This window comes from Anarhichas minor, unplaced genomic scaffold, assembly GCF_050575085.1.
Source record: "Anarhichas minor isolate MPS153535 unplaced genomic scaffold, ASM5057508v1 ptg000041l, whole genome shotgun sequence".
NCBI lineage: Eukaryota > Metazoa > Chordata > Actinopteri > Perciformes > Anarhichadidae > Anarhichas > Anarhichas minor.
In genome coordinates, this window is record NW_027466487.1 from 3574809 (window position 1) to 3602673 (window position 27865).

At 43.1% G+C, this 27865-nt stretch overlaps 4 protein-coding genes across 9 annotated transcripts; 2 read left to right on the forward strand and 2 right to left on the reverse strand.

Moving 5' to 3' along the window:
* Position 1: 1 nt before the first annotated feature.
* On the reverse strand, positions 2-8786 carry tex10 (testis expressed 10). Of its 2 annotated transcripts, none has more exons than XM_076109253.1 (16): positions 8719-8786; positions 7937-8128; positions 7646-7833; positions 7230-7556; positions 6925-7137; positions 6519-6771; positions 6324-6436; positions 5967-6214; positions 5697-5832; positions 4885-5054; positions 3827-4004; positions 2800-3016; positions 1251-1331; positions 947-1131; positions 596-806; positions 2-493 (listed from the first exon to the last, which is right to left on the reverse strand). In XM_076109253.1, the coding sequence occupies exons 2-16, from the start codon at positions 8117-8119 to the stop codon at positions 371-373; spliced, it is 2826 nt and encodes a 941-aa protein (XP_075965368.1). In that variant the 5' UTR covers positions 8120-8128; positions 8719-8786; the 3' UTR covers positions 2-370. The 2 variants fall into 2 exon arrangements, with proteins under 2 accessions (XP_075965368.1, XP_075965369.1); XM_076109254.1 differs by lacking the exon at positions 8719-8786 and adding an exon at positions 8401-8562.
* Positions 8787-8962: 176 nt separating this feature from the next.
* LOC142969440 (uncharacterized) lies at positions 8963-14471 on the forward strand. 3 transcript variants are annotated; one of them, XM_076109332.1, is made up of 12 exons: positions 8963-9092; positions 9379-9471; positions 10688-10718; positions 11706-11783; positions 11886-12025; positions 12120-12245; positions 12723-12768; positions 12868-12933; positions 13021-13421; positions 13533-13637; positions 13859-13958; positions 14157-14471. In XM_076109332.1, the coding sequence occupies exons 2-12, from the start codon at positions 9397-9399 to the stop codon at positions 14198-14200; spliced, it is 1212 nt and encodes a 403-aa protein (XP_075965447.1). In that variant the 5' UTR covers positions 8963-9092; positions 9379-9396; the 3' UTR covers positions 14201-14471. The 3 variants fall into 3 exon arrangements, with proteins under 3 accessions (XP_075965447.1, XP_075965448.1, XP_075965449.1); XM_076109333.1 differs by having other exon boundaries at positions 13102-13421; XM_076109334.1 differs by lacking the exons at positions 8963-9092; positions 10688-10718.
* A 148-nt stretch (positions 14472-14619) lies between these two features.
* tmem67 (transmembrane protein 67) lies at positions 14620-27789 on the forward strand. Of its 3 annotated transcripts, XM_076109327.1 has the most exons (29): positions 14620-17307; positions 17967-18079; positions 20475-20563; positions 20702-20792; positions 20953-21052; positions 21964-22027; positions 22119-22190; positions 22283-22345; positions 22469-22623; positions 22730-22838; positions 22967-23053; positions 23319-23384; positions 23552-23705; positions 23793-23913; positions 24026-24131; positions 24255-24311; positions 24447-24545; positions 24846-24944; positions 25234-25320; positions 25433-25532; positions 25618-25757; positions 25848-25988; positions 26130-26210; positions 26405-26521; positions 26599-26715; positions 26831-26938; positions 27090-27192; positions 27287-27429; positions 27514-27789. In XM_076109327.1, the coding sequence occupies exons 2-29, from the start codon at positions 18052-18054 to the stop codon at positions 27592-27594; spliced, it is 2778 nt and encodes a 925-aa protein (XP_075965442.1). In that variant the 5' UTR covers positions 14620-17307; positions 17967-18051; the 3' UTR covers positions 27595-27789. The 3 variants fall into 3 exon arrangements, with proteins under 3 accessions (XP_075965442.1, XP_075965441.1, XP_075965443.1); XM_076109326.1 differs by having other exon boundaries at positions 14620-18079; XM_076109328.1 differs by lacking the exons at positions 14620-17307; positions 17967-18079 and adding an exon at positions 18600-18831.
* Positions 14786-17085, reverse strand: rbm12ba (RNA binding motif protein 12Ba). Its single transcript, XM_076109329.1, has 2 exons — positions 16925-17085; positions 14786-16724 (listed from the first exon to the last, which is right to left on the reverse strand). Exon 2 carries the CDS (start codon positions 16697-16699, stop codon positions 15011-15013), a length of 1689 nt encoding a protein of 562 aa, XP_075965444.1. The 5' UTR covers positions 16700-16724; positions 16925-17085; the 3' UTR covers positions 14786-15010.
* Positions 27790-27865: the final 76 nt, after the last annotated feature.

The following is a 27865-nucleotide window of genomic DNA, read 5'->3' on the forward strand; positions in this document are numbered from 1 at the left end:
CGCACTTGGATTTAAGTTTATTATCGCTTTTTTTCAACCCTTTTCGGTTTTTTTGTATCAAAAAGTGGCCAGGTACACTGGACAACATTCTGCAACAATACTCCGAAAAGGCAAAAGAAGGACAAACGATTACCAGGCTAAGAATGACGCAATAAAGCAGCTCAAGACACTAAAAGAACCAGAGCTGCTAAAACAAGAATGTTAAGAATTCATTGTCACTCGTAATAAACAAACATGTCACTCGACTGTATTCCTGTCTGAGAGTTGCGTCGTATGTACGTCGTCGCTTTTGTGCTGTGTGAGTGTTTTGTTTGTCAGAGTCACTGTGAGATGTTTGAGAGGGTGAACTGGGAAACACACCAGGTGGCGGTCAGTAAATGTCTCGAAGGCCCAGGTTTCCACGGCGAGCGGAGGAGCCGTGAGCCACGGAGACGGTATAACAGTAGAGCAGGTCCGTCAGCCATTGCTCCCTGGTCGCTCCCCGGGAATACCTCTGAAACACATACAGAGAGACGTTAGCATCCTTAAGCTCTCCATCGAAAATTGTCGTCTTTAACTCGATCTCAGTGAATTTTCAAGCGGGAGCCGTGTCTACCGTGAGCTGTTGTATGATCTCCTGCAGCAGAGCGGCGTTGGCCAGCAGCTGGTTCTGGATCGGCGTGTGCTGCAGCAGCAGCGACAGGATCTGTCCCAGCTGTGGCCGCTCCTCTCCACTCAGATCTCCAACGCGCATCGACTGCAGAACCATTCGAAGCAGGCGAGGAACAGAGCTCAACGCCGACACACAGGCACCCCATATTGCCTCCCTGAAAAATGTGACACAGAGGTGTTTTAAATCCCGTCGTCGTGTGGCTTCATCGCCTGATAACGGCAAACTGCTACTATTGAGGTCAAGATTTCCTATCAACAGGAGGTCTCGTTGTAGTCATTCAACACACACACACACCTCTTGTGGTTGGTTTCGGCCGGTACCTCCTGCTCCAGGGTGATGAGCAGAGCCAGCAGGCTGAGGCAGCACTGAGACAGGAAGCGCAGCATGGGCTCGATGGGCAGGACGGACAGGTCCAGTAATCTGGAGACAGCTCTGAGCAGCCCGGCCGCCATACTGTCAGGCACCACCGCTAACTTGGTCTGACACGCAGAACAGGGTGATCATTCAGACAACAGCGGTAAAGCACACAACTACGCAAACAACCGTGATTGACAATTGTTAAAAAGTTGTTTCCTGCTTAATGAACACAGTTTCTTACCAGGTATTTGCAAATGCCATTTTGTAGGATGTCAAAGCACTGAGACTTTGAACCCAGAGTTTCCAGACAGTGGCAGACTTCCTGTGAATGAAACAAAACATCATTTCATATTAAACAAGCTTTTTCCATAGAATTCCTTAGGTGATAAACTGCTTACAAGTGTGATAGGGATTTCTAATTTTAGCAATGCAACCACAAGGCTTTGGGCTTTCAGTTGGAGATTTGAAAGGTTTTCTGGTCAGAGTTTTTGCCTTTAACTTAATGCAGTGGACTATAAAAGTGCATTTCTAAAATATCCCAGAGAAAGAACTGCACTAAGGCTTATTTTCTTAGGACTACTGAAGCTGTGACGTAAAGACTTAGATCAAATAACAAGTTATGCCAAAAACACGTCACAATTCGAGTATCTGATACATTGACCAAAACACTCCACATTCCCAGATGTGTAATGTCAGGTAATAAGAGCTGTTCTTAGTAGAAAAACAATGGCAGCGTTGTGAAACAAAAATAGCAGTAATGACATTACGGGGAAACGATTTAAGAGGAAATTAAGGAAAAACGGCTCTAACTTGCATTTGTCAGACAAACCACATCATTGCTGTAACTAGACATTTCTACATCCGTCTGAATAAGGAAAGGCCTTTACTTCATCGTTACCAAAGTAAAGATTCACTAAACAGCATCTACATTTCACTCTCACTGGGAGGGAGACGAGAAGCTGCCACAAACTTTTTTACAAGTGAAAAATAAGGCAACGCTTTTCCTCATTAACTTTAAATCCAAATCAAATTCTCATTAGCTTTTTATCAAATTGCGTGCCGAAATGCAGGAGTGCGTTGCGAGCCAGCATGTGTCAGAACGGAGCACCTGTTGGCATTCTCGCCGTCATTAAAAACAATCCCGTCTCATTAGTCGAACCAGAGTTGACACGGTCCATCCCTTAATGCCCCCCCCCCCTCATCACCACGAGTCCCCTCCCGCCTCCTTACCATCACTTGCCTGTGATTGACTCAGACAGGGAGATGAGAGAGGCAGGATCTGAGGGCTTAATTGAGGAGCTGAATTAGTGATTATAAGCCCCCCCACTTGCTCTCACACACACACACACACACACACACACAGACTTGCCCCAGGGCATAGTAATGTTAACTGTAATTTCCTGTGCAAAAATGTCACACTCCCATCATGCCATGGGCTCTCATTAGCATTTGTGCATATGCGCTATGCCCGATAACCACGCATCTCCAACCTGCGCAACGCGATAAAGGTTCCCCTCTCAGCCGTAGTGCCACGATAAAGCTTCCACCCTCTGAGCTCTATACGAGAGATGGAGAGGGACCAGGGGAGACTGAAAAGACCACAGCTGTGTCCAGAATATCAACATGTTTCAATTTTCAAAACAATGTCTCTTCCACTTCCTTCACCTTCCAAGTCCCTTCTAGGTTTATTTTCAAAGTTGTGTCTGCATCTTTCTGATTGGCAGTGGCCTTGGTAAAAACTTATAATGCATGTGAGGTTTGGGGTGATTATGAGTGTGCAGTGAACGCACCTCGACAACATCCCAGTGGTGTGTGAACTGCTCCAGCGGCGTGGGGTAGAGGCTGAGAGGTGAGAGAGGGGAGGGAGGAAGGGCGTCGCCGGCCTCCTGCAGGGAGGCCAGCTTGTCCGACGAGAATCCCGTCAGGGTGGAAAACAAGAAGCTGATGTAGTCCACGTCCTGCAGAGCCGCTTCCTGACTCCCAACCGACCAGCCGCTCAAAGATGACCTACACAACACAATCGGTGAACACGGTGGACAATTATCGACTCGAAATCTGCGTTAATCCCAAAACCGCGTCTTTCTGAGCGCCAAAACATTTTAACAGAAACTCTTTCAAAATGTTTGGGCGCACCACTTAATTTCAAAATAACAATTTCCTGGTTATACATTTCTTATCATTATTCATGACTTTTTTTCAAAGCATCATACTGAGAATAATAGAGCATAGAAATAAAGTTCCTTGTCCCGAGGAGAGGATAGATCTGCAACAGTAAAAAATGTGAGTGAATAACAAGTGTGTTTTGTGAAGCCCGGGAGGCACATGCAGACTGAACCGTCTCCTCGATACTCCATGACGACTCTGCATTCCAGCCTCCCAAAGAGCTCTTTGTATCAGACCCATTACACACACATCCCATCTGAAGTCAGCTCCCTTCCCTCTAAATTTGTACAACACTGGCACTCGCAGAAGGCCAGACACACAAATGCAGGCAGATACACACACTGTACCAAGGAAAGGTGTGTAACAGAATATTAAAATATAGAAACGGCTTTTATTGTCACCAGTAAGTTGAATATTGTAAATATACAGGGCATCCACATCAGCACCTGTCAACAGGTCTGGGATCAATCTGTGAAAGCGCAACACTGCCACCTGAGGGCGACAGGAGAAAGTGCGCCGAGTGTCCAACACTATTTACCGATACTGAACTATTTGAAAATGCTTTCTCCTAAACAGGAGTGTCTCCTCACACACATATGGCAATAAATTGAGTTAATGTGGCCTCTACAGGTGTGTTGGGTTTTCCAAGCTCACCGAAGGTGTACGATACGAATCAGAGAGGCAGTGAGGCCGGCAGAGATTCGTCCAGCGGTGCAGCAGTGGCTCAGGTTGGCCAGGAGAGACGGGGACATCTTGGGCAGAAAGTAGAGCAGTTGCACCATTCGTTGTTGGGACTCTACTGGTAAAAGCACCATAACTCCTTCCTGTGGATCTTCACACACACACACACACACACACAATTCACATGTAATTACTTAGAAACAGCAATGGACTCTGGGGATATAAGATGAAGAAAATGAACAAGAAAATTAAAGAGATACCCGGAAAACTAGACTGTTTGAACTAGTAAAAAAAAGGGACAGACGGGCAGACCCACGACAGTGAGGGCTCAGATAGTGTGTGTGTGTGTGTGTGTGTGTGGTGTTATGTCTGTCCGTCTCTGACGCACATGCTGATGTCAGAAGCCCTCGGACAAAAGGAGTCTTGTGATAGTGAATTGCTGGCTCTGCGGCAGTTTTTTATCCGAACCCCTCCTCTCACGGCCCCCCCCCCCCCCTGTCACAAAACAACCTAACTACCCTAACACCCTCAGAGCGGTGGCTATGTCCGGGCTTGTTACCACCTTCCATGTCTACTCCTAGTTCAGTTTTACAAAGTTGTCTGTGGTGTGAAACATGGAGCTACACCGCCTCCTAGAGAAAGTACGCTGTAACATGTGGTTCATTATTCTCCTGGCATGGTAACAGTTTTGTCTTTGGTACTGTGACCATCGTTGTTGCATTCTGTATTGTATTTACTGTGTATGGGAATTAAAATGTATTTTTCACAAGTAAGAATTCTAATATTTTTCAGGAATTCAGTAGTGGAAATAAAAAAAACATCCAACTAGAGAGCCTACTTTTACTGCAACAAGTTTCAAATCACAAACATCTACAGTTTTCTGTCCTATGTGAGTTGGTGATGTCTGCTTTTCAGGCACGGCTGTGATATAAATCTGATAATTCTATCTCATATTATTAATTCAATTTGATATCACAAAACCTTCTATGATCATTGACCCTTTGTTGGTCCCTCTAATTGAGTGTGCGTACCGTAGAGCATGCAGGCGTGTGTTTGCAGACTGTTGAGCAGGTCTTTGTGTTTTCGAGAGGCGGCAGCCTGGATTGAGAGGATGAGTCGTGCAGAGAGAGCTGGGTTACGCTGGCCCAGCTGGGACAACTGCACAGGAAGAGATGCCAACCAACGACACAGCACCTTACTCCTTCAGAGAGACAGAGGGAGGGAGAACATACAGGCGCACATCAACCAAAGGCAGCCAGAGTTACAGTTAGGAACGACGTGTCTGGTTATACAAAGGCACAGTGGAAGGTTTGGAATCTTAGGAATTTTCATTTGGGACTCCAGAGGTCAATTGTTGTACAGACAAATAATGTAAAAATGTTTAAAAATAAAGAATATTAGAGCGCAGTGCTTCAAAAGCCAAGTGGAAAAATATCTTTGCCGTACACTTATTATACAAGTCTTAAGCGAGGGCACAGCCCTGGATGAATTAGCTTGAGTAAGACATTATTTCATGTAGACTATACAACACATGATCCTCATTAACCCTTCATGTATTTGACTGGATGAACAAAATTGCCTCCTAAACAGTCACTGGTCTGTGCTTGTAATGCACAAAAGCTGAGGTTGTGAGATGTTGTAGTCTGGCACTGCAAGACTATCATGCCATCGTGACAGGATATTGTGTTTTCTCCTACAAGTTGGGTTTCAATTCATGAAAATCTAATTTAATATTCAAAACAGCTACTCTACAACATGGAGCTATTGCTGTGTTAGCTGTGTACAAGCATTGTAAGTCCCCAGTTTGATCTCCCACAGGTTGAACAACAATGACTGAGGTTACCTCGCTATGTGTGTATTTCCTTGCTCCTGCAGGTAGAGCTTGCTGTAAAACGACAGCAGCAGCGATCGTGTCTGTAGAGTCAGGTGCCTCTGCTTATAGTAGACATACACCGCTGCCAACAGATCCTCTGTCACTGCTGCACAAATTCAAAACGTACATACAGACATTAATGTTAAAAGGACATTAAAATATATATTCTAGTTCACCAACTAGTATCTGGAAACCAACCCATTCATACTTTTATGTTACAAATATCAGACACACGCTTACTTGTGCTTCTCTGTGTGAACACCATCTTCCACACAGTCCCCAGCAGCATGTGGAGCTGCCTGTAGCTCAGTTTCACTCCGCTGCCCAGAGTGTCTCGGACAAACGTCCTGAGAGGTGTCAGCCAGTCTCCATCCGTCTCTCGGCCGAGTCCTTGCCTCTGGCTGAGGGACACCATGACTTGGCACAGTGTGATGTTTAGGGCCAGAGGCTCCACTGTCAATCCTGGGACGGCTGCAGTCTGCTTACTCCTAAAAGAAAGTGCCGAGGGATTACAGTCGTTTGAGCGAGTAAAAGTCTTCATAACAGAAGTTATGATTACAGATCCTGGGTAGTTTATGCAATGATAATATTACTTACCTTTTGAGATCAACTTTCTTTCTATGTTTTGGTGTGTCCCGAGAACCATAGGGAAAGTTTTTCATGAAGTGCTGCTTGAAATCTCGGAGGTATTCTTTGTAGAACCATGCATCCTACTCAAAGACAAGGCATTTTTAGTAAACCTTTTCTAGTACAGAATACTACCGTGTGATGCTTCTCCTCTCCTCGTCTCACCAGTGCCTCCTGGTGCTCCCTCCGCGGTGCCAGTTTTCTCAGCATTTGCAGAATAGACAACACCTGGAACATTACCGACATGGCATCTGGGCTGAGCAGGTGAGCGCCCTCAGTGGAGTTCCAGGGACAGTCACTGGTGCTGGCTTCTACCCACACTTCAAGCAGAAGAGGCACCATTGTGGCTGCAAAGCTCTGAACAGCCTCAGCTGAGTCCAGATCCTCACCCACCGTGGGTCCATGGTTCACCTCCGCTCTACACAGAGATAGAATAAAATAAAGAATAGGATTAAGATGAAATCTAATTGTTTAAAATCAACTGGAAAAAAAGTTATTTATTTGTTATGTCATATAAATCCTGTTTCCGTTTCCTATTCCTTGATGGTAACAGGAGTTTGTGTTGTTGTACCTGAGTCTAAAGGTGGACTGGGGGGTTGGTTTGGCCCCAGAATGCTCATACACCTTCACTCCAACCTTGTTGTAGGTGAGTTCTTCCCAGTTGAGATACAGAGGTGTAAGCTTGCCCTCTCCACTGGGGCCAAATGCTCCTTCAGTTGGGATAAAAATATCACTTTCCTCCACCGGTCTTTCCTCAACTACTGCCTGCAGAAAGCGTCCAAGCCTGAAATACAAATGACACAAACCAAAGCATTAGCAGCTAGAACTTTGATTTCACTAAATTCTTTAGAGTCTGTGTGCACATGGCCTCAATACCTGAGGAGCACAGAGAGCCGCCACTGCTGACTAGTCACAGCCCTGCTAGGGTTGACTGACAGTGCCCAGGTCCATCCCTTAGCATCCTGGGTCTTGTTGGCTCCTCCACTGCTTTGTCTGTGAGAGATCAACTCTAGGAAGTTAGTGATGAGTACCGCAGGCCGTGCTGCTAGCAGAGCAGCGTAGTGTTCCAGCAACACATCCAGGATCTTCATGGCGTCCTCCTGAATGCTTGCCTCGATGTGGGTCATGGCGCAAGATAGGTGAGCACTGAGGACGGGGTAAAATGGAGCCACTCGTTCTGCAGGCACAGACTGTGCAATGAACCTGGAACAATTTCACAGTTAAGCCCATGTTATCTATTAAAAGAAAAACACTTTATTGTTGTATTCCTCAATCGCTGTTGCTTCGCTAACCTGAGCACACGAGTAGCTGCCACACGAACGTTGCCATCCTTGTCTGTGAAAACAGCTGCCACTTCAGAAAGCAGGCGAGACAGATGCTGCTCCAACAGAGACGGATTGAGCGACAGCAACTCTTTCAAACCCAACAAGGCACTGTGTTTTATATTGGCACTGTAATGGTGGAGCTGAGACAGGAGGTCCTGGAGCAGTAGAAGGAAAGAGAGACAAAGCAGAGAAATGAAAAGCATTCCAAAAATGAATGTGTAGTGAAAGAATGTGTTGGTCGACAGGTAAAGAGCTTACATTGATACCAAGGTGTCTGTGCGTGGTGGGGCCACTTGTGTCTCTCTTCAGCTGTTCGGTTATATTAATTCCCTTTGAGCGGAAGTTGGTGTTGGTGGCATTATCAGCTTTGGGCTTCGTCTTCCCCACCTTTAACTTGACCTTCTGGAAGTCATCCTGTCTCTTCTTCTTCTTGGACTTCATCGCTGCAGTCTGTAACCAGGCATGCACGTGAGATGATGGGAGTGAATGCATTGATTTCAGTAAGAACCATACAGAACCACTTCCATACGTTTGGTACGGACAGCTAGAGCATTCAAAAATACATTTTGTGGCACAGTCTGTACAAACCCACAGTACAAATAGTCAGACTATGGGAGCGTTTAAATCATAACGGGCGGCACCTGCGTTAACGTCAGCTAACTTGAGGTAGCTAGCTTGTAGCTAACTATACATCATACATGACAGTTCTTCATGTAACTTACCAATTGAAAAAAGACTCGGCCACTACCGTGATAGGTTTACACAGCACCAAACACTCACTCGGTGTATATCGGTAAATAGTAGCCCCCTGCTATCAATTATCAACACGTATGAAAAGAAAATGTTCTGTTTTCAATCTCGTGTTGATCCCTCGGGTCCTCGCAGTGTACCGGAGCTAACGATATAAAACGTGTGACGTGGACCCCATATACGTTTTTTTAGATGCCCCAGCAGTATTTCAAGCACATACTTGTCATTGGAGTTAATCAAATGCAAAAGTTGTCCCCAAGTGTCATGAGAAATATAAACGTGTTCAATACCTGGTTAAATTTCTCTCCAGCAAGGTGTAACGGTAAGCCCTGGCACACAAAACGAACGTAATACCTAGTTGTCCTCACAAGTGCCTTAGAAACATTATAATCATTAATGGAGAAAATAAACACTGTAATTATAAATTATGTAATTATAAATAGCTTGGCAATGTGGCTTATTTATGTTTGAGAGTTTTGTTGTAAAGCGAGAAGTTAAAACAGTTAAATGGTGTCTTTTTTTAGACAGGCAATAACCACCGCTACCTATTATCTCGGAAGCAGCTCTGGGCTTGGAAATTGTGTTTATTTTAACATCGTATCGCTGTTCCTGTACTGCCGATCGTTTGCTTCGAGGAACTCGTAGTTTGCATTAAATAACTCTGGTAAGTTAGGTACTAGTGTCTTTCTATTGAACTAGTGGAGATACTTGTGGTCTTTGTTGTTTGGATTTGCTGAGATGTTGTTCGGAACTAGCGTAATGTTGTCAAGAAGCGGGCAAATTAAGGCTCGGATGGGCCTGAGATGAAACAAAACAACATATAAAAACGAATATGCTCGGATAAAATAACATAGATCATAACTCAATAACGACTCACGAGCGCGTGTCTCTGCGTTGAAGATTATTTGTCTATGAATGTTTTTGATGCGATCACCTTCTTTGTCCCACAGACGAGAGAAACTGAGGAAATGGAGGATCAAGCTTCAGTCAACCAGCTTGCACATAAAAATGGGCCGCAGTCAAATCAGAAGAGAAATCCCAGGGTAAGTATCACAATAACATATACACAGCTAATAACAGCGCAAACAAATACACTCGTATCTCCTCACATGTGTAATGCTGAGCGCTCACGAAGGAAACATGATTTCCTTTTGATCTTTGTTGTACACTGTCTGGCTGTGTTGATGCCTGATGGAGAGTCAGGCTGCAGCAGCAGCAGTCCTTTGGCACGTGGACTTGGTGCCAGCCATTGTGCTCTCAGGATTGTGTGTTTTTTTGCACTCTGGTGTATGAAGACCTTCACTCAGTGGTCTGGGCCTCACATCTGTGGCCAGTGTCATCACTGTTGTGGTTTTAAAGCAATTTCTTTGCACCCGCTTTGTTAAGTCCACTTCGTTGGCTTCACAATGCAAACATTTCTGCAGGGTTCTGAAACTGATTTTAAAGTTTACACTTTTTCTCAGATTCCACATTTAGTTGTATGTGGGATGTGACCTGGGTTCTCTGAACCAATGTCTAATGGCTACTCAGTTTTTACACCTGAGTGCTGTCACGTCCACAACCAAAAAGACTCCTGGAGGGACCCTCTGACAAATATTTGTTTTGAAAGCAATTACATACAATTTAAATCAGCTGCAATGCAGACTATTGCTGCTGCGATTACTACACACATTACTATTGATTAAAAGTTAATTACATTGAACACAGATTACAGATATTTTTCTTTTATGAGCCACATGCAGCATTTTGAATTTCCCTTGTGAAATTCATGTTGTCTCAGGATGAGTAACTGCCGTGATAGTAGCAAGAGATGAACCTAAATCCAGGCCACAAAATGTTGAAGGAACTCCTCACCCTCCCTTTGCTCCTCCTGAAAAGGAGGTCAATGTTTGGTTGCTGTCAGATCATGTGTGTTTGCAATTTTAGTCAGTCAAACTTCGATTTAGGCGGCTCCCAAACACACCACACTTGGTGTAAGACCACACTACACAATGGAAGAAAAACAAAGACTTGGTGCAACATCTCAATTTCATTCTCCTGGAAAAAACGTTTAGACTGATCCCAAGACTACTTGACTTGAATTCCATGTACACACTTGTCTCTTTGACTGCCACTGCTTGATGCAGAGGTCATGGCGCGATGGCATATATATTGTGGCGGACATGGACGAGGAGTTCAGTCCTCTGCCAAGTGTCATCCTGTCACTAATGCCTGTATGTGTCTCTCTCCTTCATGTGGGTTTATTCCCTCCATTGACAGAGAAAGCAGCCGCAGCATTCTGCTGATATAGGTAAGTCCTTTATACATGGTGCCAGTGCTGAGAGTTGAAGCTTGAAATCTTGATTTCCCTGCTTCGTGTCATGGGTGATGGTGGCATGTTCACCACTCTTTGAGGCTCACACTCTCAGAAACGGGGACTGTTGTGGTGCTATCCATAGCGCTGGTCTGTGGAAATCACCACTGCAGAAAATAGTCTTTAAAGCAATTTTCAATATCTTGCCACAATTTTGCTATTTTAGAACATTTTCAACACAAGAAATATACTGAACAATCTTAGAAATTTCAACCCATTCTCCTAAGATGTTGCTATATTAAAGACCAGCACCATAAGCTCCACTAGTCCATCGGGACACCTACACATGGTCTTAAAGCAGCGGCACATCTGATGGTTGCTGATGAAGATTTAATACACTTTTTGTGCTGGGATGTTTTTTGTTTTTTTCCCCACCGTTAAATATTTAACACTGCTGAATGCAGTAATTATTTTTTATTCAGATGCCTGTGCTACACTGGCTTGAGATATAATTTGTTGTAATACATTATTAATTAACCAGAGAAACTAGTTTTTTCAGATAATACAGGAGTTTATTATGTGTTCGCACTTGGCCTGCTTCATTGAGGTGACTCTCCTGTGGTTGGACACAGTGAGAGCCAGTGCATGATGGGAGCTGGTGTCCTGCAGCCCACTTTGGGCCTACATGGGGGTTAGCTAAGAACTGCTGTTCCCGTTCTTCCCCCCCAGGCTTCAAAAGCACACATGAGTTTGGGTTTCTAATGGTTGTTCAGTTCATCTAGACAGAATGAAATTCACTGGTCATCCCCAGACACTGCAGGTAGTGCAATAACACAACACAATGTCTTTACTTCAGTGTCTTCTCAACCATGATTATTTCTATCACAGGTTTGTGTAGTAGTGTTTCGGACACAAGCCTTGTCGTCTCAGTTGTGGATCATTATAAAGCTTTTGCTCCGCGTTGACCGCGGTTGTTTATTCCAGTATTCTCCAAAGGGGCATCTATCCAGACCATGCCCTCTCTCAGCAAACTGTTGAAGGCAGTCACCGAGTGTGTCATTGGTAAGCAGAAGGCCTATTTCCCCTCACATAATTCTACTTTACTTCCTTCCCTTTGTGTCTGGAATATAATTCCCATAATCAATGACCGTCACATGTCTACAGGTCTTCAGTATGTATGGGAGTACCGCAGCCCGAGTAAATCCGTCCCGCCACACTACCAGTGCAAACTCTGTGCCGTCTCCCGCCTGCAGCATGATATGCTCGCCCACGTAAGAGGCTGGAAACACAGCTTCAGATACTTGGTGAGTATTGCTGGTTTCTTAATCTGCATCAAAGGCTTGATGTGGCAAAATGATTTGTACTATTTATTTAAACATTTCTCTGCCTTGTACACAGAAAAAGGTCCATCCTGAGAAGGTCGTACATGAAGAGGAAGAGGCCATCAAAGACCCCGTTGTAAGGAAGGCAATTAAAGAAATTTCTGCTGCGGTGGAGAAGTCCGAGGGAAGAGGGCAACTCAAGGTGAGAGTTAGACACATATCACTGCAGCAATGGCAGAGAAGTCTTGTTTCATCCTCCTGGGCATAGATTTGATTGCTTATGATGATTGGAAACTAATGTCTATTGTAAAGTACTGGTGAGAAGATGAAATCTATGGTAGTCAGCAGCCTGATTTTGGGTTAAATTCCCACCAAGCCCCACCAGACGTTAAATCTCCCCTACGTGCGATTTTTCGTCCAAACTCAACACTAAGGTCTCATTAGACGAGGGCCACAGGCCCCACAGGGGGCTTCCTGTGTTACGGCCCTGCCTTCACTGAGGCTATGAAGATCAGCATTACTTCGAGCTCGGAGCCAGGATGTAGTACTGCAGTCGAGCAGTCCTATCTATCAATCAATGTCATCAATGTCCCATGTTTATATTTGAGCGGTAGGTTTACTTATTTCATACGTTATGATTGTGGATTTGACGTTTGTCTATTCCTTTTGTGACTTTCAGGTGATTCTGAAGGAGCCCTGTGAAGTACCTGCTTTCAAAGGACTCCGTAAGTTACTCTGCTGTGAAATAGTTTAGCAACAAAGTATTTCCTGTTAGTCGGTAACCGAAGTTGTGAACGTCTCTCATGTCCTTTCCTCTCTCACAGGTACTGCTGTTCCTAAATTTATTCCTCCAACAGCACCAGGGATGGGACCCAAGGGACCACCCTTTGGTGAGTCCTTATCATTGAAGCATAATCTACGTAACGCTGTGCACGTACGCTGTTTTTCTAATGAATAACTGTATTTAAATGTAACAGCTCTCTCAGGTCCCAGGTTCTCTGACCCGAGGTTTCCAGGGGATTTTCCTTCTCAGGGTGGTCTTCTGTCTGACTATCCAGGGGGAGACTACGGGGAGCCCGACTTCAGTGGCTTTGATTACCCGACCAGGCAAGATTCCCTTGGCTGTGATATGGATCGAAGGCCTTTCCCAGATGGTATGGGTCATCACCCAGCTGGGACTGGAGATGGTTTTGGATCAGGCGGTGGAAGAGATGGCTATGGAAGGAGAGGACTCCTCGAGGACCCAGGCAGGACGCATACTGATGGGTACCGGAGTGGCTTATTGGACAGACCAGTGGACAAACCACTGGAGAGGCCAGGCTTGATGGGAGCAGCTCCAGACAGTAGCAGCCGCTCTAATACACTACTCACTTACCTGGTACGTGTCCCATTCCTCAGGTTCCTCCACAGCTTAGCTAATGTGTCAATGCTATTTTATTCAATCTTTGTATTGAAACGTATAGTAACTTTTTTTTAAATGTATTTTTAGGATTCCTTCCGGATAGAGAACGAGAATGACGCACAGCTGGTGCTGAAGGTGACACAGAAGCTGACAGATGTGCTGATGGAGTACAGACTGAGGAGCGTATCGAGGGTATGGAGCTTGTTTTTACTCACACAGCCCTGTTGTCATATTTAAAACCAAGTGTTAAAGATACATCTTTTCATTTGATCTAGCTCAGAAAACCAGATTTGCATGTGCCCGGATTTCTCAGTTATTGAATTATCTCGTTAGTTGATTGACACAAGTAAAAGTGTATTTGGCAACATGTGCATTGTGTTCTCATACATTTTCTGTCTTCACTTCCTCCTCAGGGTTCTAGTCTGAACACCATGTCAATGAGCTCAAGCTTCTCCTCTACCACCCCCAGAATGTTCAGCAGCAGCGACCGATTCCCTTCTAGCAGTCTCCTGGGTATGTAAGCACAAAGTCTCCCGTCGACCTTTCCATTTGATGCACCCGTGATTCAAATGTGGAAGGTTGTGATATTGTATGTTGACTCTAAGACAAAGAAATCCCTGTTGCTCATTCTTGAAATGACACAGGAAGACAAAATGTACGTGAAGCATCTTTCTATGTTCTGATTGTTTTTGGCATGTTGTCTCTCTGCAGGTCCAAACAGGTACTCTGATGGTCCCAGCAGGTATTACAAATGACAATCCAAGATGTGACACCTCAGTCTTCTCATCCCTCTGGCCGCATCAGACTGTGCAGGAGTCAAACTTTGATTTTGTGTAGATGCATAGTTTTTTTTTTTTTTATTTTAGTTTTTTTTATGTTTTTAACTTTGTTAGAATGAGATTTATTACTTGGAAAGTTTTACACAGAATTACTCGTGCATGTTTTCAGCAGCTTTAACTGAACTTAAGTGATTGACCATTGTTCAATTCCCAAAGCCCTGTTGTATTAAAAGAAATGGAGAAATTATGCGTTTTTGAAATCCATTCAATCAAACTACTAAAAACATTCTTCAGTTCCCATGCTGTATCGAGAATAATTGGGGATTCCCCAATACGTTCCGAATGTAATCCCAGAAGTGTTTGAGACACTTATCTACTGGTGGAGCAAGTTTCAGTGGACGCATCAAATGACTTCATCCCGAGATTACACTACAAAGAGTCTGAATAATTCCTGTTGACTGTTGTTGAAGTTAATCCTATCTCATTATAGATGTCTGCAGTTTCAAAGTAGATCCTGCTCCAACGTTGCAGATGTAGAGACGTATATAGTCACATCACATACAACAATTAAACATTTATTTTTTTTAATACATGGAAATGTCACAGAGGGAATGTAAAGAAATGCTCAACAATGGTTATAAAATTTTAACAAAAAAAACACCGAAGTGGTAAACAACTCAAACTCAGCTGGTTGATGCAATCAAGCAGAATTACAGTTAAGACAAACTTGATGGTAAGATAATAAGAATCCATCTTTGGCCAGCGTCTGCATTTGAGCGTCAATGTTCAACTTCCTGCCAAGATGTCCTCCATCTGCTTCATACTTATGGGAGTTAGAAGCACTTTTGTCCCCAAGAACTTTTGGCCGTCGTGCCTTTGAGCCAGTGCAGCAAGCTTTTGAGATTTGAATTGAACCACGGCCTCACCAATGCATTTACCATCACTGTCATGCAGGGAGATGATATTATCCTCCCTCACTTTGTATTTACTAAATAGTCTCTTTATGTGGCGTTTCTGTACATCTGCGGGCATGTTTCTGACAAACAGGCACGTCTTAGCTGCCGGGCCCGGGGTCTCGCTCAGCGTCTCTTCTGGCGTCTCGTCTGGCGTCTCTTCTGGATTTGTTTTACTCTCTTGATTCGGTTCCTTCTTCTTCGTGCCGGTCTTCCGGCATTGCTTAAGATTTCTGTGATGCGTTTTGGCCATCGTGTCCCACATCATTTTTTTTGTGATTGATGAGACCTTAATGGCATCAGAGCCCACGTGGCAGCCAGTGAGATTTATTGCATACTCGTAATCCTCAGTGCAGTTAAAAATCAGAAACGCGGTGTCTGTTCTGCTGCCTTCCAGGTCAAGCAGATGTTGTACATTTCTGTGTGCAATGTTTGGACATCCAAACAATTCTTTTATTTCAGTCTTGGTCATGATTTTGGGTAAATTAGTGACCATGACAATGTACTCCATAGTCGGAGTACATCTTGGCTTTTTTGGTGTTTCAGATGGCGACTGGTTGACGGCTCTCCTCTTGAGCAGCGGTGCGGAAGTGTTTTTTTGTTTGTGGTTTACAGTTCCCCCGAGTGGGCTTCGCTCGGGTGTCACTCTCTCCCCAACTCCGAGAGCAGTTTCACATTCTTGCACCGCACTGGTCCACATCTTCTCAGTAGCTCCACGTACCTCCACACAGATGGCGCCCAGCGACCGTTGGTTGAAGAGAAGAGCGTCGCACTCGTCCTGCGTGTTGGCGAACTTCACAAGGCAGCCGTGGCCGCGTCCCAGCTCCACATTCACTATGGCTTCCTGCACCGTCAGCCCCGTGAAGAACTGGCAGATGTCCTCTTTAGTCGTGGAGGCCGGCAGACCGAAGAGCCTGACGTAGCCTGGCCTCGAGTCCAGAGTTTGCTTTTGTGTCCTCGTCTCATCGCACACAACCGGGCCGTCAGCCTTGGGAAAATCAACACTTGGCACTGCAACGCTGTTTTCACTTTGAAGGGAGGAATGGAGACCTTGGAGGACGGTACAAATCCCGAGAAGAAAGGCAGTTTTGGAATCAACCAATTGTGCATTCAAGAGTGGTAGATTTGTAACATCAAACTTAGGAGGCAGATTTGCAGTATTTGGATTGACAGGATGTGCATTCAAAGGTAGAGCATTTGCATCTGGAGCTGCATGCGGTCGCTTCACGGTAGGCTGCATGGGGGAGGGTTTCTGCCTCTTCAACGATGACTTTAGTTTTTGCTCCAGCTCTGCCATGCTGCTTATGTGTAGAGTCACCAGAGACCCTTTGAGGAAATTCTCAGTGTACTGCATGGCCTGCTGGGCATCTCTCTCTGTGGTGAACGCAATAAAAGCCTCTCTGAGGCTTCCTCCCACGATGTACACTCCACCGTCAGGAATGTGAAGGCCCTTAAAGAATGTGCGTATGTCTTCAGTACCTGCCTTCACAGCGAGGCCTTGCAATCGCAGGATTATGGTCATTTTTTCACACCAGGCCACGGGGCGTCTGAAAAGTAAGACACCATGGTGAAAAATGCAAAAGTAACACGTTAGCAGTATGTTGAGGTTTTACCACGAGACATCAAGCTGGGAAAGAACACACGTGCGCACATACGTGCGGCAAACGGCAGCACTGGAGGGGAAAGAGAGCCCGGCAAAATGTTGAAAAAAGTTTCCTGTCTCTGAGGAAGATGCAAAAATACTCACCACAGATGTGTACAATTGATCTTTTTGCGAGTACTATGGTTGCTGTTATGTCTCAAGTTAGCCGTGACAACATGCTGAAAGAGAAGTGCTCCTCTTTTTACCTCACTGCTCTCTTCTTTGTCCAAACTGCAATGAGCGCCGTTTGCCGTACTTTATGGTTTTCCCCTCTTTTTCCCTCTCCCGCCCCTTTTACTTTCTCGACAACATGTGTGACGCACATTACCGCCAACTACAGGACTGGAGTCTGAGCCGCAGTCAGGACAATACTTTTCTAACAAGTAACTTCTGTGTCTGGCTGAATTAGAAATTAAACGACATTTAGTGACTTATTACAGTCTGATCATTACATTAACTTATTTCTGAGCCGACTCCTTTCCTGTCCAGTTGAGTCCTCCTCTCTTCTACACATCTCTCACCCTGCTGCCCGTGATTTCATGCATGTATCAGATTACACACACTGACAGGAACACTTCCTTATTTGGTAAACTCGATGACTTCACTCTTTCCACACAGGTTGTGTTTGTCATAGACACATTCAACAGTTTTCTATTTTCTACTGCTTTTTGTGGACAGAAATATCATTACAATCACATTATGGTTATTAAATCACTTCGTAATAATTCACAATACACATGAATACATTAATCAACTCTTAGGTTGTATTTCATTTTCTGATCATAGGCTCTGTGTTCTTTGGCCTGGTGTTTTAGTCTTTATGCCTTTTACTTAGGGCAGCGCTTCTGGGATCTCAACTCTACTTGACACCCTCCACAAAAAAATGTGTAATAAGTCCTCAAAAAATGTAACCCTCAGATCAAACATCTGAAAAAAGGACAGGGACAAAATATATAATTAGCACTATAAAGAGACAAAATTCTTCAGCCAACAACTAACCACAAAACTAGTTTATCATGGCACAATGATCCAAAGCACCTCTCACGCCCATTGGGTACTATTCTCTGCACAGCTTCTTTCTTCCACACAGAAAGTCCAACCGGCTTTGTAATGCTTCTCATAATATCATCTACTCTATTTCTTTCAGGTAAATTAACATACAACACCACACTATCAGCAGGAAGTGAAGAAGACTCGGCTGCAAACATGTTGTTTCCTGCCAAAAGTCCCTTATGACTCACCCATCTCATCTCACCCGTGGTAAATAAAGTTAACCCAGAACAAAATAATCAGTTAACGCTACTAATCTGTCTACAGTCAGCCCCCCGAAAAGTTATTTACCAACGACAATGTATCCTGTTTAACTAAATCAATCTGTATTGTTTATCTCTATGCAAATCTACTTTAGCAGACTTTGCCTTAACTTCAAAAAGTGATGCATTTAAACAGACACTCTATCAGTTCACACCTTATATCTCTCTTCCCTTCCTCCTTGTCAAGCTCTCACATTTTGACAGTCATAGGTATAGAATATTAGTTCATAATATGAATTTTGAACAGTTTGGCTTTGTGTCTAATAAAGCTGATTTACTGTGATTATATTCTTTATTTTTCATTCCTAACTCTACACTCATATTTTCCTTGCTTTTAAGTTGTATTAATTTGCATACTTACAGTTAAAATTAAATTGGCTAACATAAACAGTTTTTTTCTGTGACGCACAACCTAATGTGGTCGCGACGTCATCACGCTGGGTGAAAAGGATTGTGGGTAAAAAGGAAGACCGTTGTTTACCATGGCGACGAGGACGCTACGGGGTATATACGGGATGTATCTAAACAGACACAAAGCGCCTCTCACATTATTTCTGTTAGTATACATTGATCTACTCAATGGCCAGCAGTATGCCATTCCATTTAAGTCTCCTTCAGACTGTAGCGCTGAAGAATTTTTCGATATCTCGAGTCTTTCGTGTGTGAGGTGCGGTTCAAACCTGCGACGGAGCACAACAGGTCGGCTACCATCTTCACACCACATCACGATAAGTGATTTACTGACGATGCTACAACAACAAGTGTGATCAGTCTCACGTTAAAACGAATGTGTTGTCACTGTGAGGTGGTAAGACAGCGCAATGAGCTGGAGAGCCGTTAGCTAAGCTAGGTGCAGAGCTAGTTAGCGTTAGCTAAGATATTCAAAATCAGTTCAGAACTTGTGACGACTGTTCATTCACAAAAACAGACTGTATCGGGCTCTGTTTAAATTTAGTAACGAGTAAAGTCAAGACTTGCTCCCACAGACAGGTCCGGGAAATGTGTCTGAAACTAATATTGTAAAATAATATTATATATATATATAATGTGAATAATATTTTCTCATATCAGTGTTTGTGTATCTTTGAGACAAAATCATACAGGATAGTCAAACTGGTATTTAAAGCAATACACTGGGTTCCACGTTGATGCATTAATCAACCCAAACTCTTCATATGTTAAAAATATTCATTATCGATTCATTTTTTATTTGGTCTGTGAAATGACATCACATTTTCGAAAGTGATGTCATTACATTGCTTCTTTAGTCCGAACATCATTTCAAAACCAAAAGATATTGAGTTTGCTATCACGAAAGCAGCAAATTGTCATAACTGAGAAGTGGGAACCATTGATTGGTCATTGGTTATGCATTACCACAGAAAATATATCCAAAAATACATTAAATAATGAAAATGAAAATTTGTTGTGTTTTGCAGAGGTTTTCCCGTTTTACATTATGTTTAAATATTACTTACTCAATCTACCAAAACTTTAGCAGCATAGCAATGGAAAACATGATGCTTTCATGGTTCTTCTCTGTTTACTGTACATGTTGAAGCTAGTCTTCTATGGCAACATCTATCCCACCAACAGTTTATACAGCAATAGTCGCTAAGTGTTGACAGTGACTTCACTCCCCCTCACAGTCTTGTGGGAGTGAAATACTCTCTTGTTTTTATTACTATTAACAAGAAACATGCATCTGGGATTTGTTAATTAACTTGTCATAGTTGAAGAAGCAGCACAGGCAGGAAGGACCCAAATGCAGAGTCAAAGACAGGCTGAAAACAATCAAGATATCTATTAAAGCTTATAGGCTGAGAGTCCTTAAAGCAGGCAGGGACAGATTTCAGGTATACAAAACTCCATGTTACGACAAAGACGGACATGATAAAAGACAAGAAGAGCACAGAGACGAAATACACAGGGAAAGGAGGAAGTTAAAGAGGGACAGGTGACAGTAGGGCTAACGAGCAACAGGTGGAACTAATAAGGCCGGTACAGACAATCTGTCCCTGCCATTATCCATACTATTTAGTATGCCAAAAATATGTCAAATGCAATATGCCAAAAATGCCAGGATGTGCAACTGCATACGGTTGCATTTTGCAGTATGAAAGCCAGCATGCTTCTCTGGCTATTCTGTTTTTGGATGACAGCTAATCACACAAGTGGGAAACAAACAAAGGCAGGAAGTAAAGTAAGATGAGACGACACAAGAGGAGAGAACTGTCAAACTAAAACAGGAAGCAAAGTTTAACAAAAACCTATGGCATAACTAATATCTCCAAACTCAGCACTGTACAACATGCTCTTAACTTTTCTCTGGCTTTTTGCAGGACTGAGCTGCATTTGCAAGACTGGGTACCAAACTCTCACCACTGACAAGGCCTCCATCACTTGTCAGCAATGTCCCACTGACAGACCTGTACGTGAAATTCACCTATAATGTCCTTATTTGGTGTTCATCTCACATTATACTGTAGATACTGCATCTCACATTCCTTGCGCAGCTTCTCATGCCATTTATAATGATGATCGTTTGACAAGTTGTTTCTTATTACAGGCAGTATCTAAAGATGGGTTTGGGTGTATTCGCTGTCCAGGCAGTGTCAATGATGAGGGGAAGTGCCAGTGCCTACCAGGAAATGTCCTGGGTGAGTCACCAATTACAGGACTAATTTATGAATTGCAAGAATGTTTCTGATAAACAGTAGTTCATGTTCGATGTGCTTGCTGCACATTCAACACGAGGCAATAGGATAGTTTATTAATGTATTGTATGTTTAAATGGCTGAATATTGGCTGTTTTTTCAGTGGAGAGAGATGTCAATGGAAACCTTTTGGATGAGGCCAGCTGTGAAATGTGTAATGGAAACTCCCCTGGTTTGTCTGTACCAAACAACAGTGGAGACAGGTACGCATCCACACCAAACTATGAAAACACTGATATATTCAGCTGGTTCACCCAGGTTGACCGTGGCATCTGAGGTCAGACCTTTTTAGAAATGATATGAATATTGAACAATAAATGGTCACTGTTCCAACAATATCAATATTTCACACTCTCAACATGAAATGAAATCATCAGAATATAATGGATAAAGCTAATCAAAATATAGAAAGTGCAAATCAATTCACAGTACTGTCCTGTGAAATTATTTATATATACACATTATAGTAAGTTCAGTGGAGCACAGCACAATCATGCCTGTAGAATTTTAAAGGTATTTACCAGGCAGGAAGTGTTCAATCAAGTTGCATTATTTTACTTGTTGAATCCAGTAGTTTTGGAGCTTAGTAGAACACTCAGCCTCTGCTACTTCAATTTAGAGCATTCTTCCCCCAAATTCATGAAACTCAATACTAAATAGCCAGATTGCTCTTTCAATGGGTTATTTCCCTCCCACTCAAACTTTTATGGGAGCATTATGGAATTTTGAATATTGGGGATTATATCTATACAAGTGTCTTCTTTTCTGATCCCGTTTTTTAATCCTATCTGTAATACAATAAATAAGGACCCCTGCACAGCAAACCCACAGTCAAATGAAGATGTGGAACAAGTGCAGAATCCACTTATAAGTTCAATTGAAGGTCAGAAAATGCATCTTCCCTGTCTTCATCCATCTATGCCTATTAAGCACTAGTCCATGACCCTCATCATTGCAATGACAGAGTGTATTCCTTAATTGACATATTATCCCATTTTGTTTGTTTTGACAAATGGCTTATGTCTGCTTACTCTCTCTTAACGTCGTTGGTGAAGTGCTGTCAGAGTGTGTACAGTATGCAAGTGTTGGAACAGTCTCCAAAATTGTCTTTCAGGTGTGAGAGATGTCAGGCTTCCTTCATTAACTCCTCCTGTGTGTGTGACCCTCCTAATGTCCTGGTGAGTTCTGCTGACCCTCCACACACACCATTCAGTTAGAGACTCGTAGAATACATCTATATCTATTCATGGTTGGTATGTGACTTTCCAGGCAGGAGGAATATGTTTCCCTCCAGGCAGCCTCTCCACCAATGTGAATCCCAGTGTCAACTATGCTCAGTTGGTGAGTCTCCTTTTCCTCTATCGCTTGCTCACTTAGTTTTTGTTTATTTTCATGTATTCTGATTTGTGTTTTCCGCTCTGTTCTCTTTGCAGAAGTTGAGTGTCCAGTCTGCCTGGTTCTTCAAAAACCTGTACTCCTCGTCAGCAGCCTGCCTAGTAATTCCATGTCCTATTCCATGTTTCATGTTGAAAAATAACCTTGTTCTTGGTCTAACATCACAGGAAGCCAGTTCTGTGCTCATTGATGATTTTGGGGATTTTATGATGTTGTGGTTACAGGTCTTCTTCAACCTGACGGCGTGTCAGGCTCTCGGGAACATGTGTGTGATGAACATGCACTCCTTCAGCGGCGTCTCCACCGATGCCTGCGGTCTCTTTAACACCATATTCAGAGCTAGAGCTTCTTTCAGCTCAACTCAAGACATTTCCTACTGGTAATCAATGCGATCATGGCATATATGTATATCTTGTGCTGTCTTTGCAAATTTTGAATGAAACCAGCAAGCTTTCATTCCCCTATACTGTCATTTGGTTCTCCAGGAGAGTTAATCTGCCATGGCTTTACTATGGGGACGAACCGGGACTGGCCACTCGAGTGCTTCAGACCGATCCTGTTCCCATTGGGTTCAGTTTCAGAGGAAGAAACAAGGTAAGTGATTACCTCTGGTTATCACAATAATATCATTGTTTCGTGATTTTACAAATTGTGCAGCAAACCTGAAATGTTACCAAAACATTTGTATTGTTGTAAATTGACAAATGCTGTTTGTCTGACAGAACACTGACATTAAGCTGGTTGCCGCCGTCTATAATGTCAGAGGAGAGTTCCTCAGATGGGAACAAGTAGGAGGAGGTAATCTCCAGGTAAGATGTCAGATGACTGATGAGAAATGGGATAAAGCGTCTGCATACACGAAAGCGTTATGAAATGTGAAGAGCAGCTTGGTTTTCCTTGATAGATAGGTGGTAGGGCCAGTCATTGTTGGCCAGTAGGCCTCCACTCTTGTGCATGTTAAAAACACAAAGTTATCAGTTATTACCATAAATTATTGTCATGTGGTTCATACCAAGTATAAACAATATAGGAGGCTGGTTAATACTCCACTCCACCTCTCTTCTGCTATTTTAGCTTTGTCCACAACCCACCACCAAACAGGCAGCAGCCTTCAGCTTTGGAACCGCTTACCAAGAAAGTGTGAGTGTTTCTTCTTTCATTTAGCTTAGAGTTTGTGCACAAACTCTCTTGCAATACCGAGTTGTAATATATGTTGTGTGTGTGTGTGTGTGTGTGTGTGTGTGTGTGTGTGTGTGTGTGTGTGTGTGTGTGTGTGTGTGTGTGTGTGTGTGTGTGTGTGTGTGTAGTGTGATCTCTCAGTAGCAGAGCTGTTGGGTACTCATCCCGAGCCATTGTTCTATGATGTGTTTATGGATCTTGGTGGAGGAGAGAACAGAAAACTTCTCCCCCTGCCTACACTGGTCTATAACCAGCAATACAATGGGCGGTTCATCAACCAAGGTGAAACTTCAATTCTTAGCCTGTGAATGTGTGTGTGTGTGTGTGTATGCATGCATTTTCTTTAATATATATTTTGTCCTTGTACAGAGAAAATTAAGAACTGGTACCTTTCTCGACGTATGTTTGTTGTCGACACGCTGAGTGGAAGAGAGAAGAGCATGAGTTCCCTGCCCAAAGTCATCCGTGTAGCTAGCAGTGTCAAAATAAGGTGGGTTCCAATGTGCACACCTCTATGATTCAAAAAAAAAAGAAAAAAAGAAAGAAAGTCATTATTCCCTTCAGACGTGGTGATATTTTTAATCAAATGTGTGTTTGGTTAGGTTCCAGCTGGTTCCACGAACCCAAGAAGGACAGGTATTTCCTCCTCTAATGACTGTGACCTACAGAGACGTTGCCATCACGGATATCAATACACAAACAGTGACTGTGAGTTGACACACACACACACACACACGGTCAGCTGAAAAATGGCTAATAAGTTGCTGTCTTCGTTTATCTCAAACAAGCTTTTGTCTTGTTGATGCGTTGAATTCATTCATCTGTTTCTAGACAACGTTTGCTGTGGAGTACGAGATGGATCAGAATGAGGCTCGCATAAAAACAGATGTGAGTAGAAGTATTAATGGTACATTTATTGTTAAATGGTGTAATACGACGGACAAAGGTTACGTTCTTGTGTGTGACTGATGCTCTTCAGTGTTTATAGCACACAGTGATGGCTCTGATATTTGATGTGCACAGACGGCTCTAGGTGTGATGGGCGGTGTGGCCGTGATCTACTCTCTGCTGAAGACAGTCAACTGGAAGAGGAGGATCGCCTCGCCCCTCGTTAACATGGAGGTATTGCATCTTTAATGTGTCATAATAACAATTCTTATGTCGGTGTGAAGTTTGGCAGTAATGCATTACATTACAGTCATTTAGCAGATACTTTTATCCAAAGCGACTTACAATAAGTGTATTCAACATAGGTATTCAAGAGAACTACTAGTCACCAGAAGTCATAAGTTGTTTACACAAGCATCTAAGAGCAGAAACAAACTAATACGAATACAATAAATGCTAATTAGTGGTAATACAATAAGTGCTAAGTGGAAGGTCTCTGGGTAATGCGAGTCCCTCCCTCCTCCTCTGCCTCAGACTATGGGGAAGTTTTTGTTGTTTTATGCCGGAGATCTGGCCAATGTTTTCTTCGCCGTCACCGTGGGAAGTGGACTTTACTGGCTCATCTTCTACAAGGTTAGTCTGATTTCTTTAAATCTTTAATGTTTGCATCATTGTCATCATGTCTGTGGCTTTTTCCTTTGAGCCCTTTTTATTCGAACTTTATTTAATTTCCAAACACAAATTGTGTTTCTCTTCTCTCTGACTTCTAACTCTTTTTTTCCTCTTTGCACTCTTTAGACGTTAAAGGCAAGTCGCTTTCCTCCTTTCCCTTCTTTGCCTGAAATTTCTCTTCAATGCATAGATTTAGTTGTGGTTGTTATTGGCTGCTTCCTGTGATTAATTTGTGTTTGCGTCTGTTTAGGCCCAACAGTTTGTATCTGTGCTGTTACCACTACCTGCTCAAGAGGAGCGCTTTGTGACGTACATTGGTTGTGCCTTCGCTCTCAAGGTTAGACACTTACTTAACAGATCTAAAAATGAACAGTATTGTTTTTGAAAGCTGGATAGCGTGCTTCTATTAGACATGTTGAACACGTATTGTTTTGTGTATTTGTCTCCAGGCTGTGCAGTTTCTGCACAAGTTGATCCTTCAGGTGTCAACTGATGTATTCTTTATAGACTGGGAGAGGCCACGAAGCAAAACTAGCAGAACTGTGCAAGGTACAAATATAGATTTTTGGAGCTTATAAGCAGAAATTATCCAGTTTTTTTTATCCCATTCACCATATTCTGTTTTCTGTTTCAGCTGCTGGTGAGCCGAAACGTGACCCCTCTCCGGTCAGCATCTGGAGAACCTACTTTGTGGCCAATGAATGGAACGAGATCCAGACCATCCGCAAGATCAGCCCCACTTTTCAGATCATTGCCGTGCTCTTCTTTCTTGAAGTACATCGTACACCAACACATGCACACTGCTCTTTTTTTTGCAGCTTTTGTTATGTCCCTTTACTAATCGCTGACATGTCTATTGTTCAGGTGCTGGGTTTCTCTAACTTGGCCCTCAGGGACCCTTGGCCAACTCTACAGCGCTCCTCACAGGCCTACACGCCCTCATACAGCCTGATGCTGCGCTACGGTCTGGCAGCCACGCTATGGCTCTGCATCGGACTTTTGCAGGTAAAACCGCTCTCAGTCGTTCTTATCTCATCCTTCGATCTCTCACCTCTTCCTGTCTTTCTTAAATAATGAAATAAATACTGTATACAGTATGAATGAATGTGGAGGGCTCTTTTAAAAGATAATCTCGTGTCTCTACAGGTGATTTTCTTCACTGTGTTTCATGAGCACTTTGTGGAGGACAAAATCCGTCAGTTTGTAGATCTCTGCTCCATCAGTAATGTGAGTAGCAATGTGCATATTAGCCTACATTGTTATTGTTATTATTGCCTTGCCTTTTGCTGCTTTGTCTGTCAATGCACTTTGTAAACTCTGTATTTAAAGGTGCTATATAAATAAAGTTATTATTATTATTACATTTGAAACATTTTATCTGTCAGGACTATTTTACATATGTGTACTTTGTTTTTATAAAGATTTCTGTGCTGCTGTTATCTCACCGTTGTTTTGGCTACTACATTCACGGACGTTCAGTACATGGGCACGCCGATACAAACATGGAGGAAATGAACAACAACCTGAACAGAGAATCGGTAGGAACACCAACAGACTACATGTTGCGACATTGTTGATTTCATGTTATATATCTATCATCTTTTTGTGTTTCAAGGAGTCCCTGTGTGGTCAGAGAGGTCTGCTTCCAAACACAGAGATTCAGACCTTTCAGGTGTCTCTCACCAACCGCCTGCGGTCGCACTACGACAGGATACGGGAGCAGATCGGCAGGGTCGGTGCTTTCTCTGTTGCGTTATTGATTATTGATTGAGCTTTAAGCTATTACACAAAGAGAAAATTGGCTCCCCATTCTCAATTTAAGTGGTTGCTTGTCTCCTGTGCTTCAGAGGAACGGACCATCCCGGCTGATAGACGCAAGCTCGGCTAACCAGTTTGAGCAGAGGGCCAGAGGCTACCAGACCATGAACCACTTCCTGGGATCCATCATAGACCACGTTAGTTAAAATACACACAAGCACATTGAACCCAGCAGTTTGATTGTATATTCATTTATGTGTTGGATTGTAAAGTATATGTGTTCTTTCCATTGACCTGAAGTATTGTGTACAGTTTGTTCTGTCTCTCACGTTGCCCTATTTACCTCAGGCGCACCCGGACATGGACTATATAGTGAAGGACAAGCTGATGTTTGAGAGGGTCATAGGGATGGAGTTCCTTGAACCCAGTGACAAAAGCCTCTTTTACAATGGTAACGACCTCTTGGCACAGACAGGCTGTACATTTGTGTTTGTTTATATCCAAACAGTGTATTTATATGATGTGTATGTAATGTCTGTTTTCAGATGAGGCCCACTCCTTCAGTGATGTGCTGTTTTATGGAAATGAGGCCACGCTGCTGATCTTCGACACTTTGTTCTTCTGTGTCGTCGACCTCGGATCTCAGAGCTTTGTACTTGCGGCGGTGCTTACATGCGTACAGCAAATGGTCAGTGCTTGATGTATATATACCTTATGTTGCCTTCCCTGTGCGAAAAATAACATGTATTGAACACCATCTCATTCATTACAGATATTTCGCTTGATCCGTAACACTCTGGGAAGAAAGAACCTTGTCAACAAAACTCTGGTGGATGAGAGATTTCTGATATAAAACCCCCTGCTAGGTAATTGGTAGTGTCAGTGTTGTTTAGTGGCGTTCCTATCAAAGATGTTTACAAGCTTGTGCAGCTCTTTTTTGTTCTTTTCTTTACACATACAGTATTTTTGCTACTGTTTACATAGTTCTGTAAATACACTTTTTGTAAAAATTTCAATCTTTTTATTGATTAAAATGTTTTGATATGAAGTCTTTTGAGTTTTGTTTTGAGGTCATTTCAATAAAACGCAATTTCTTCTCCAGATGGATTATGAAAATCATGGAA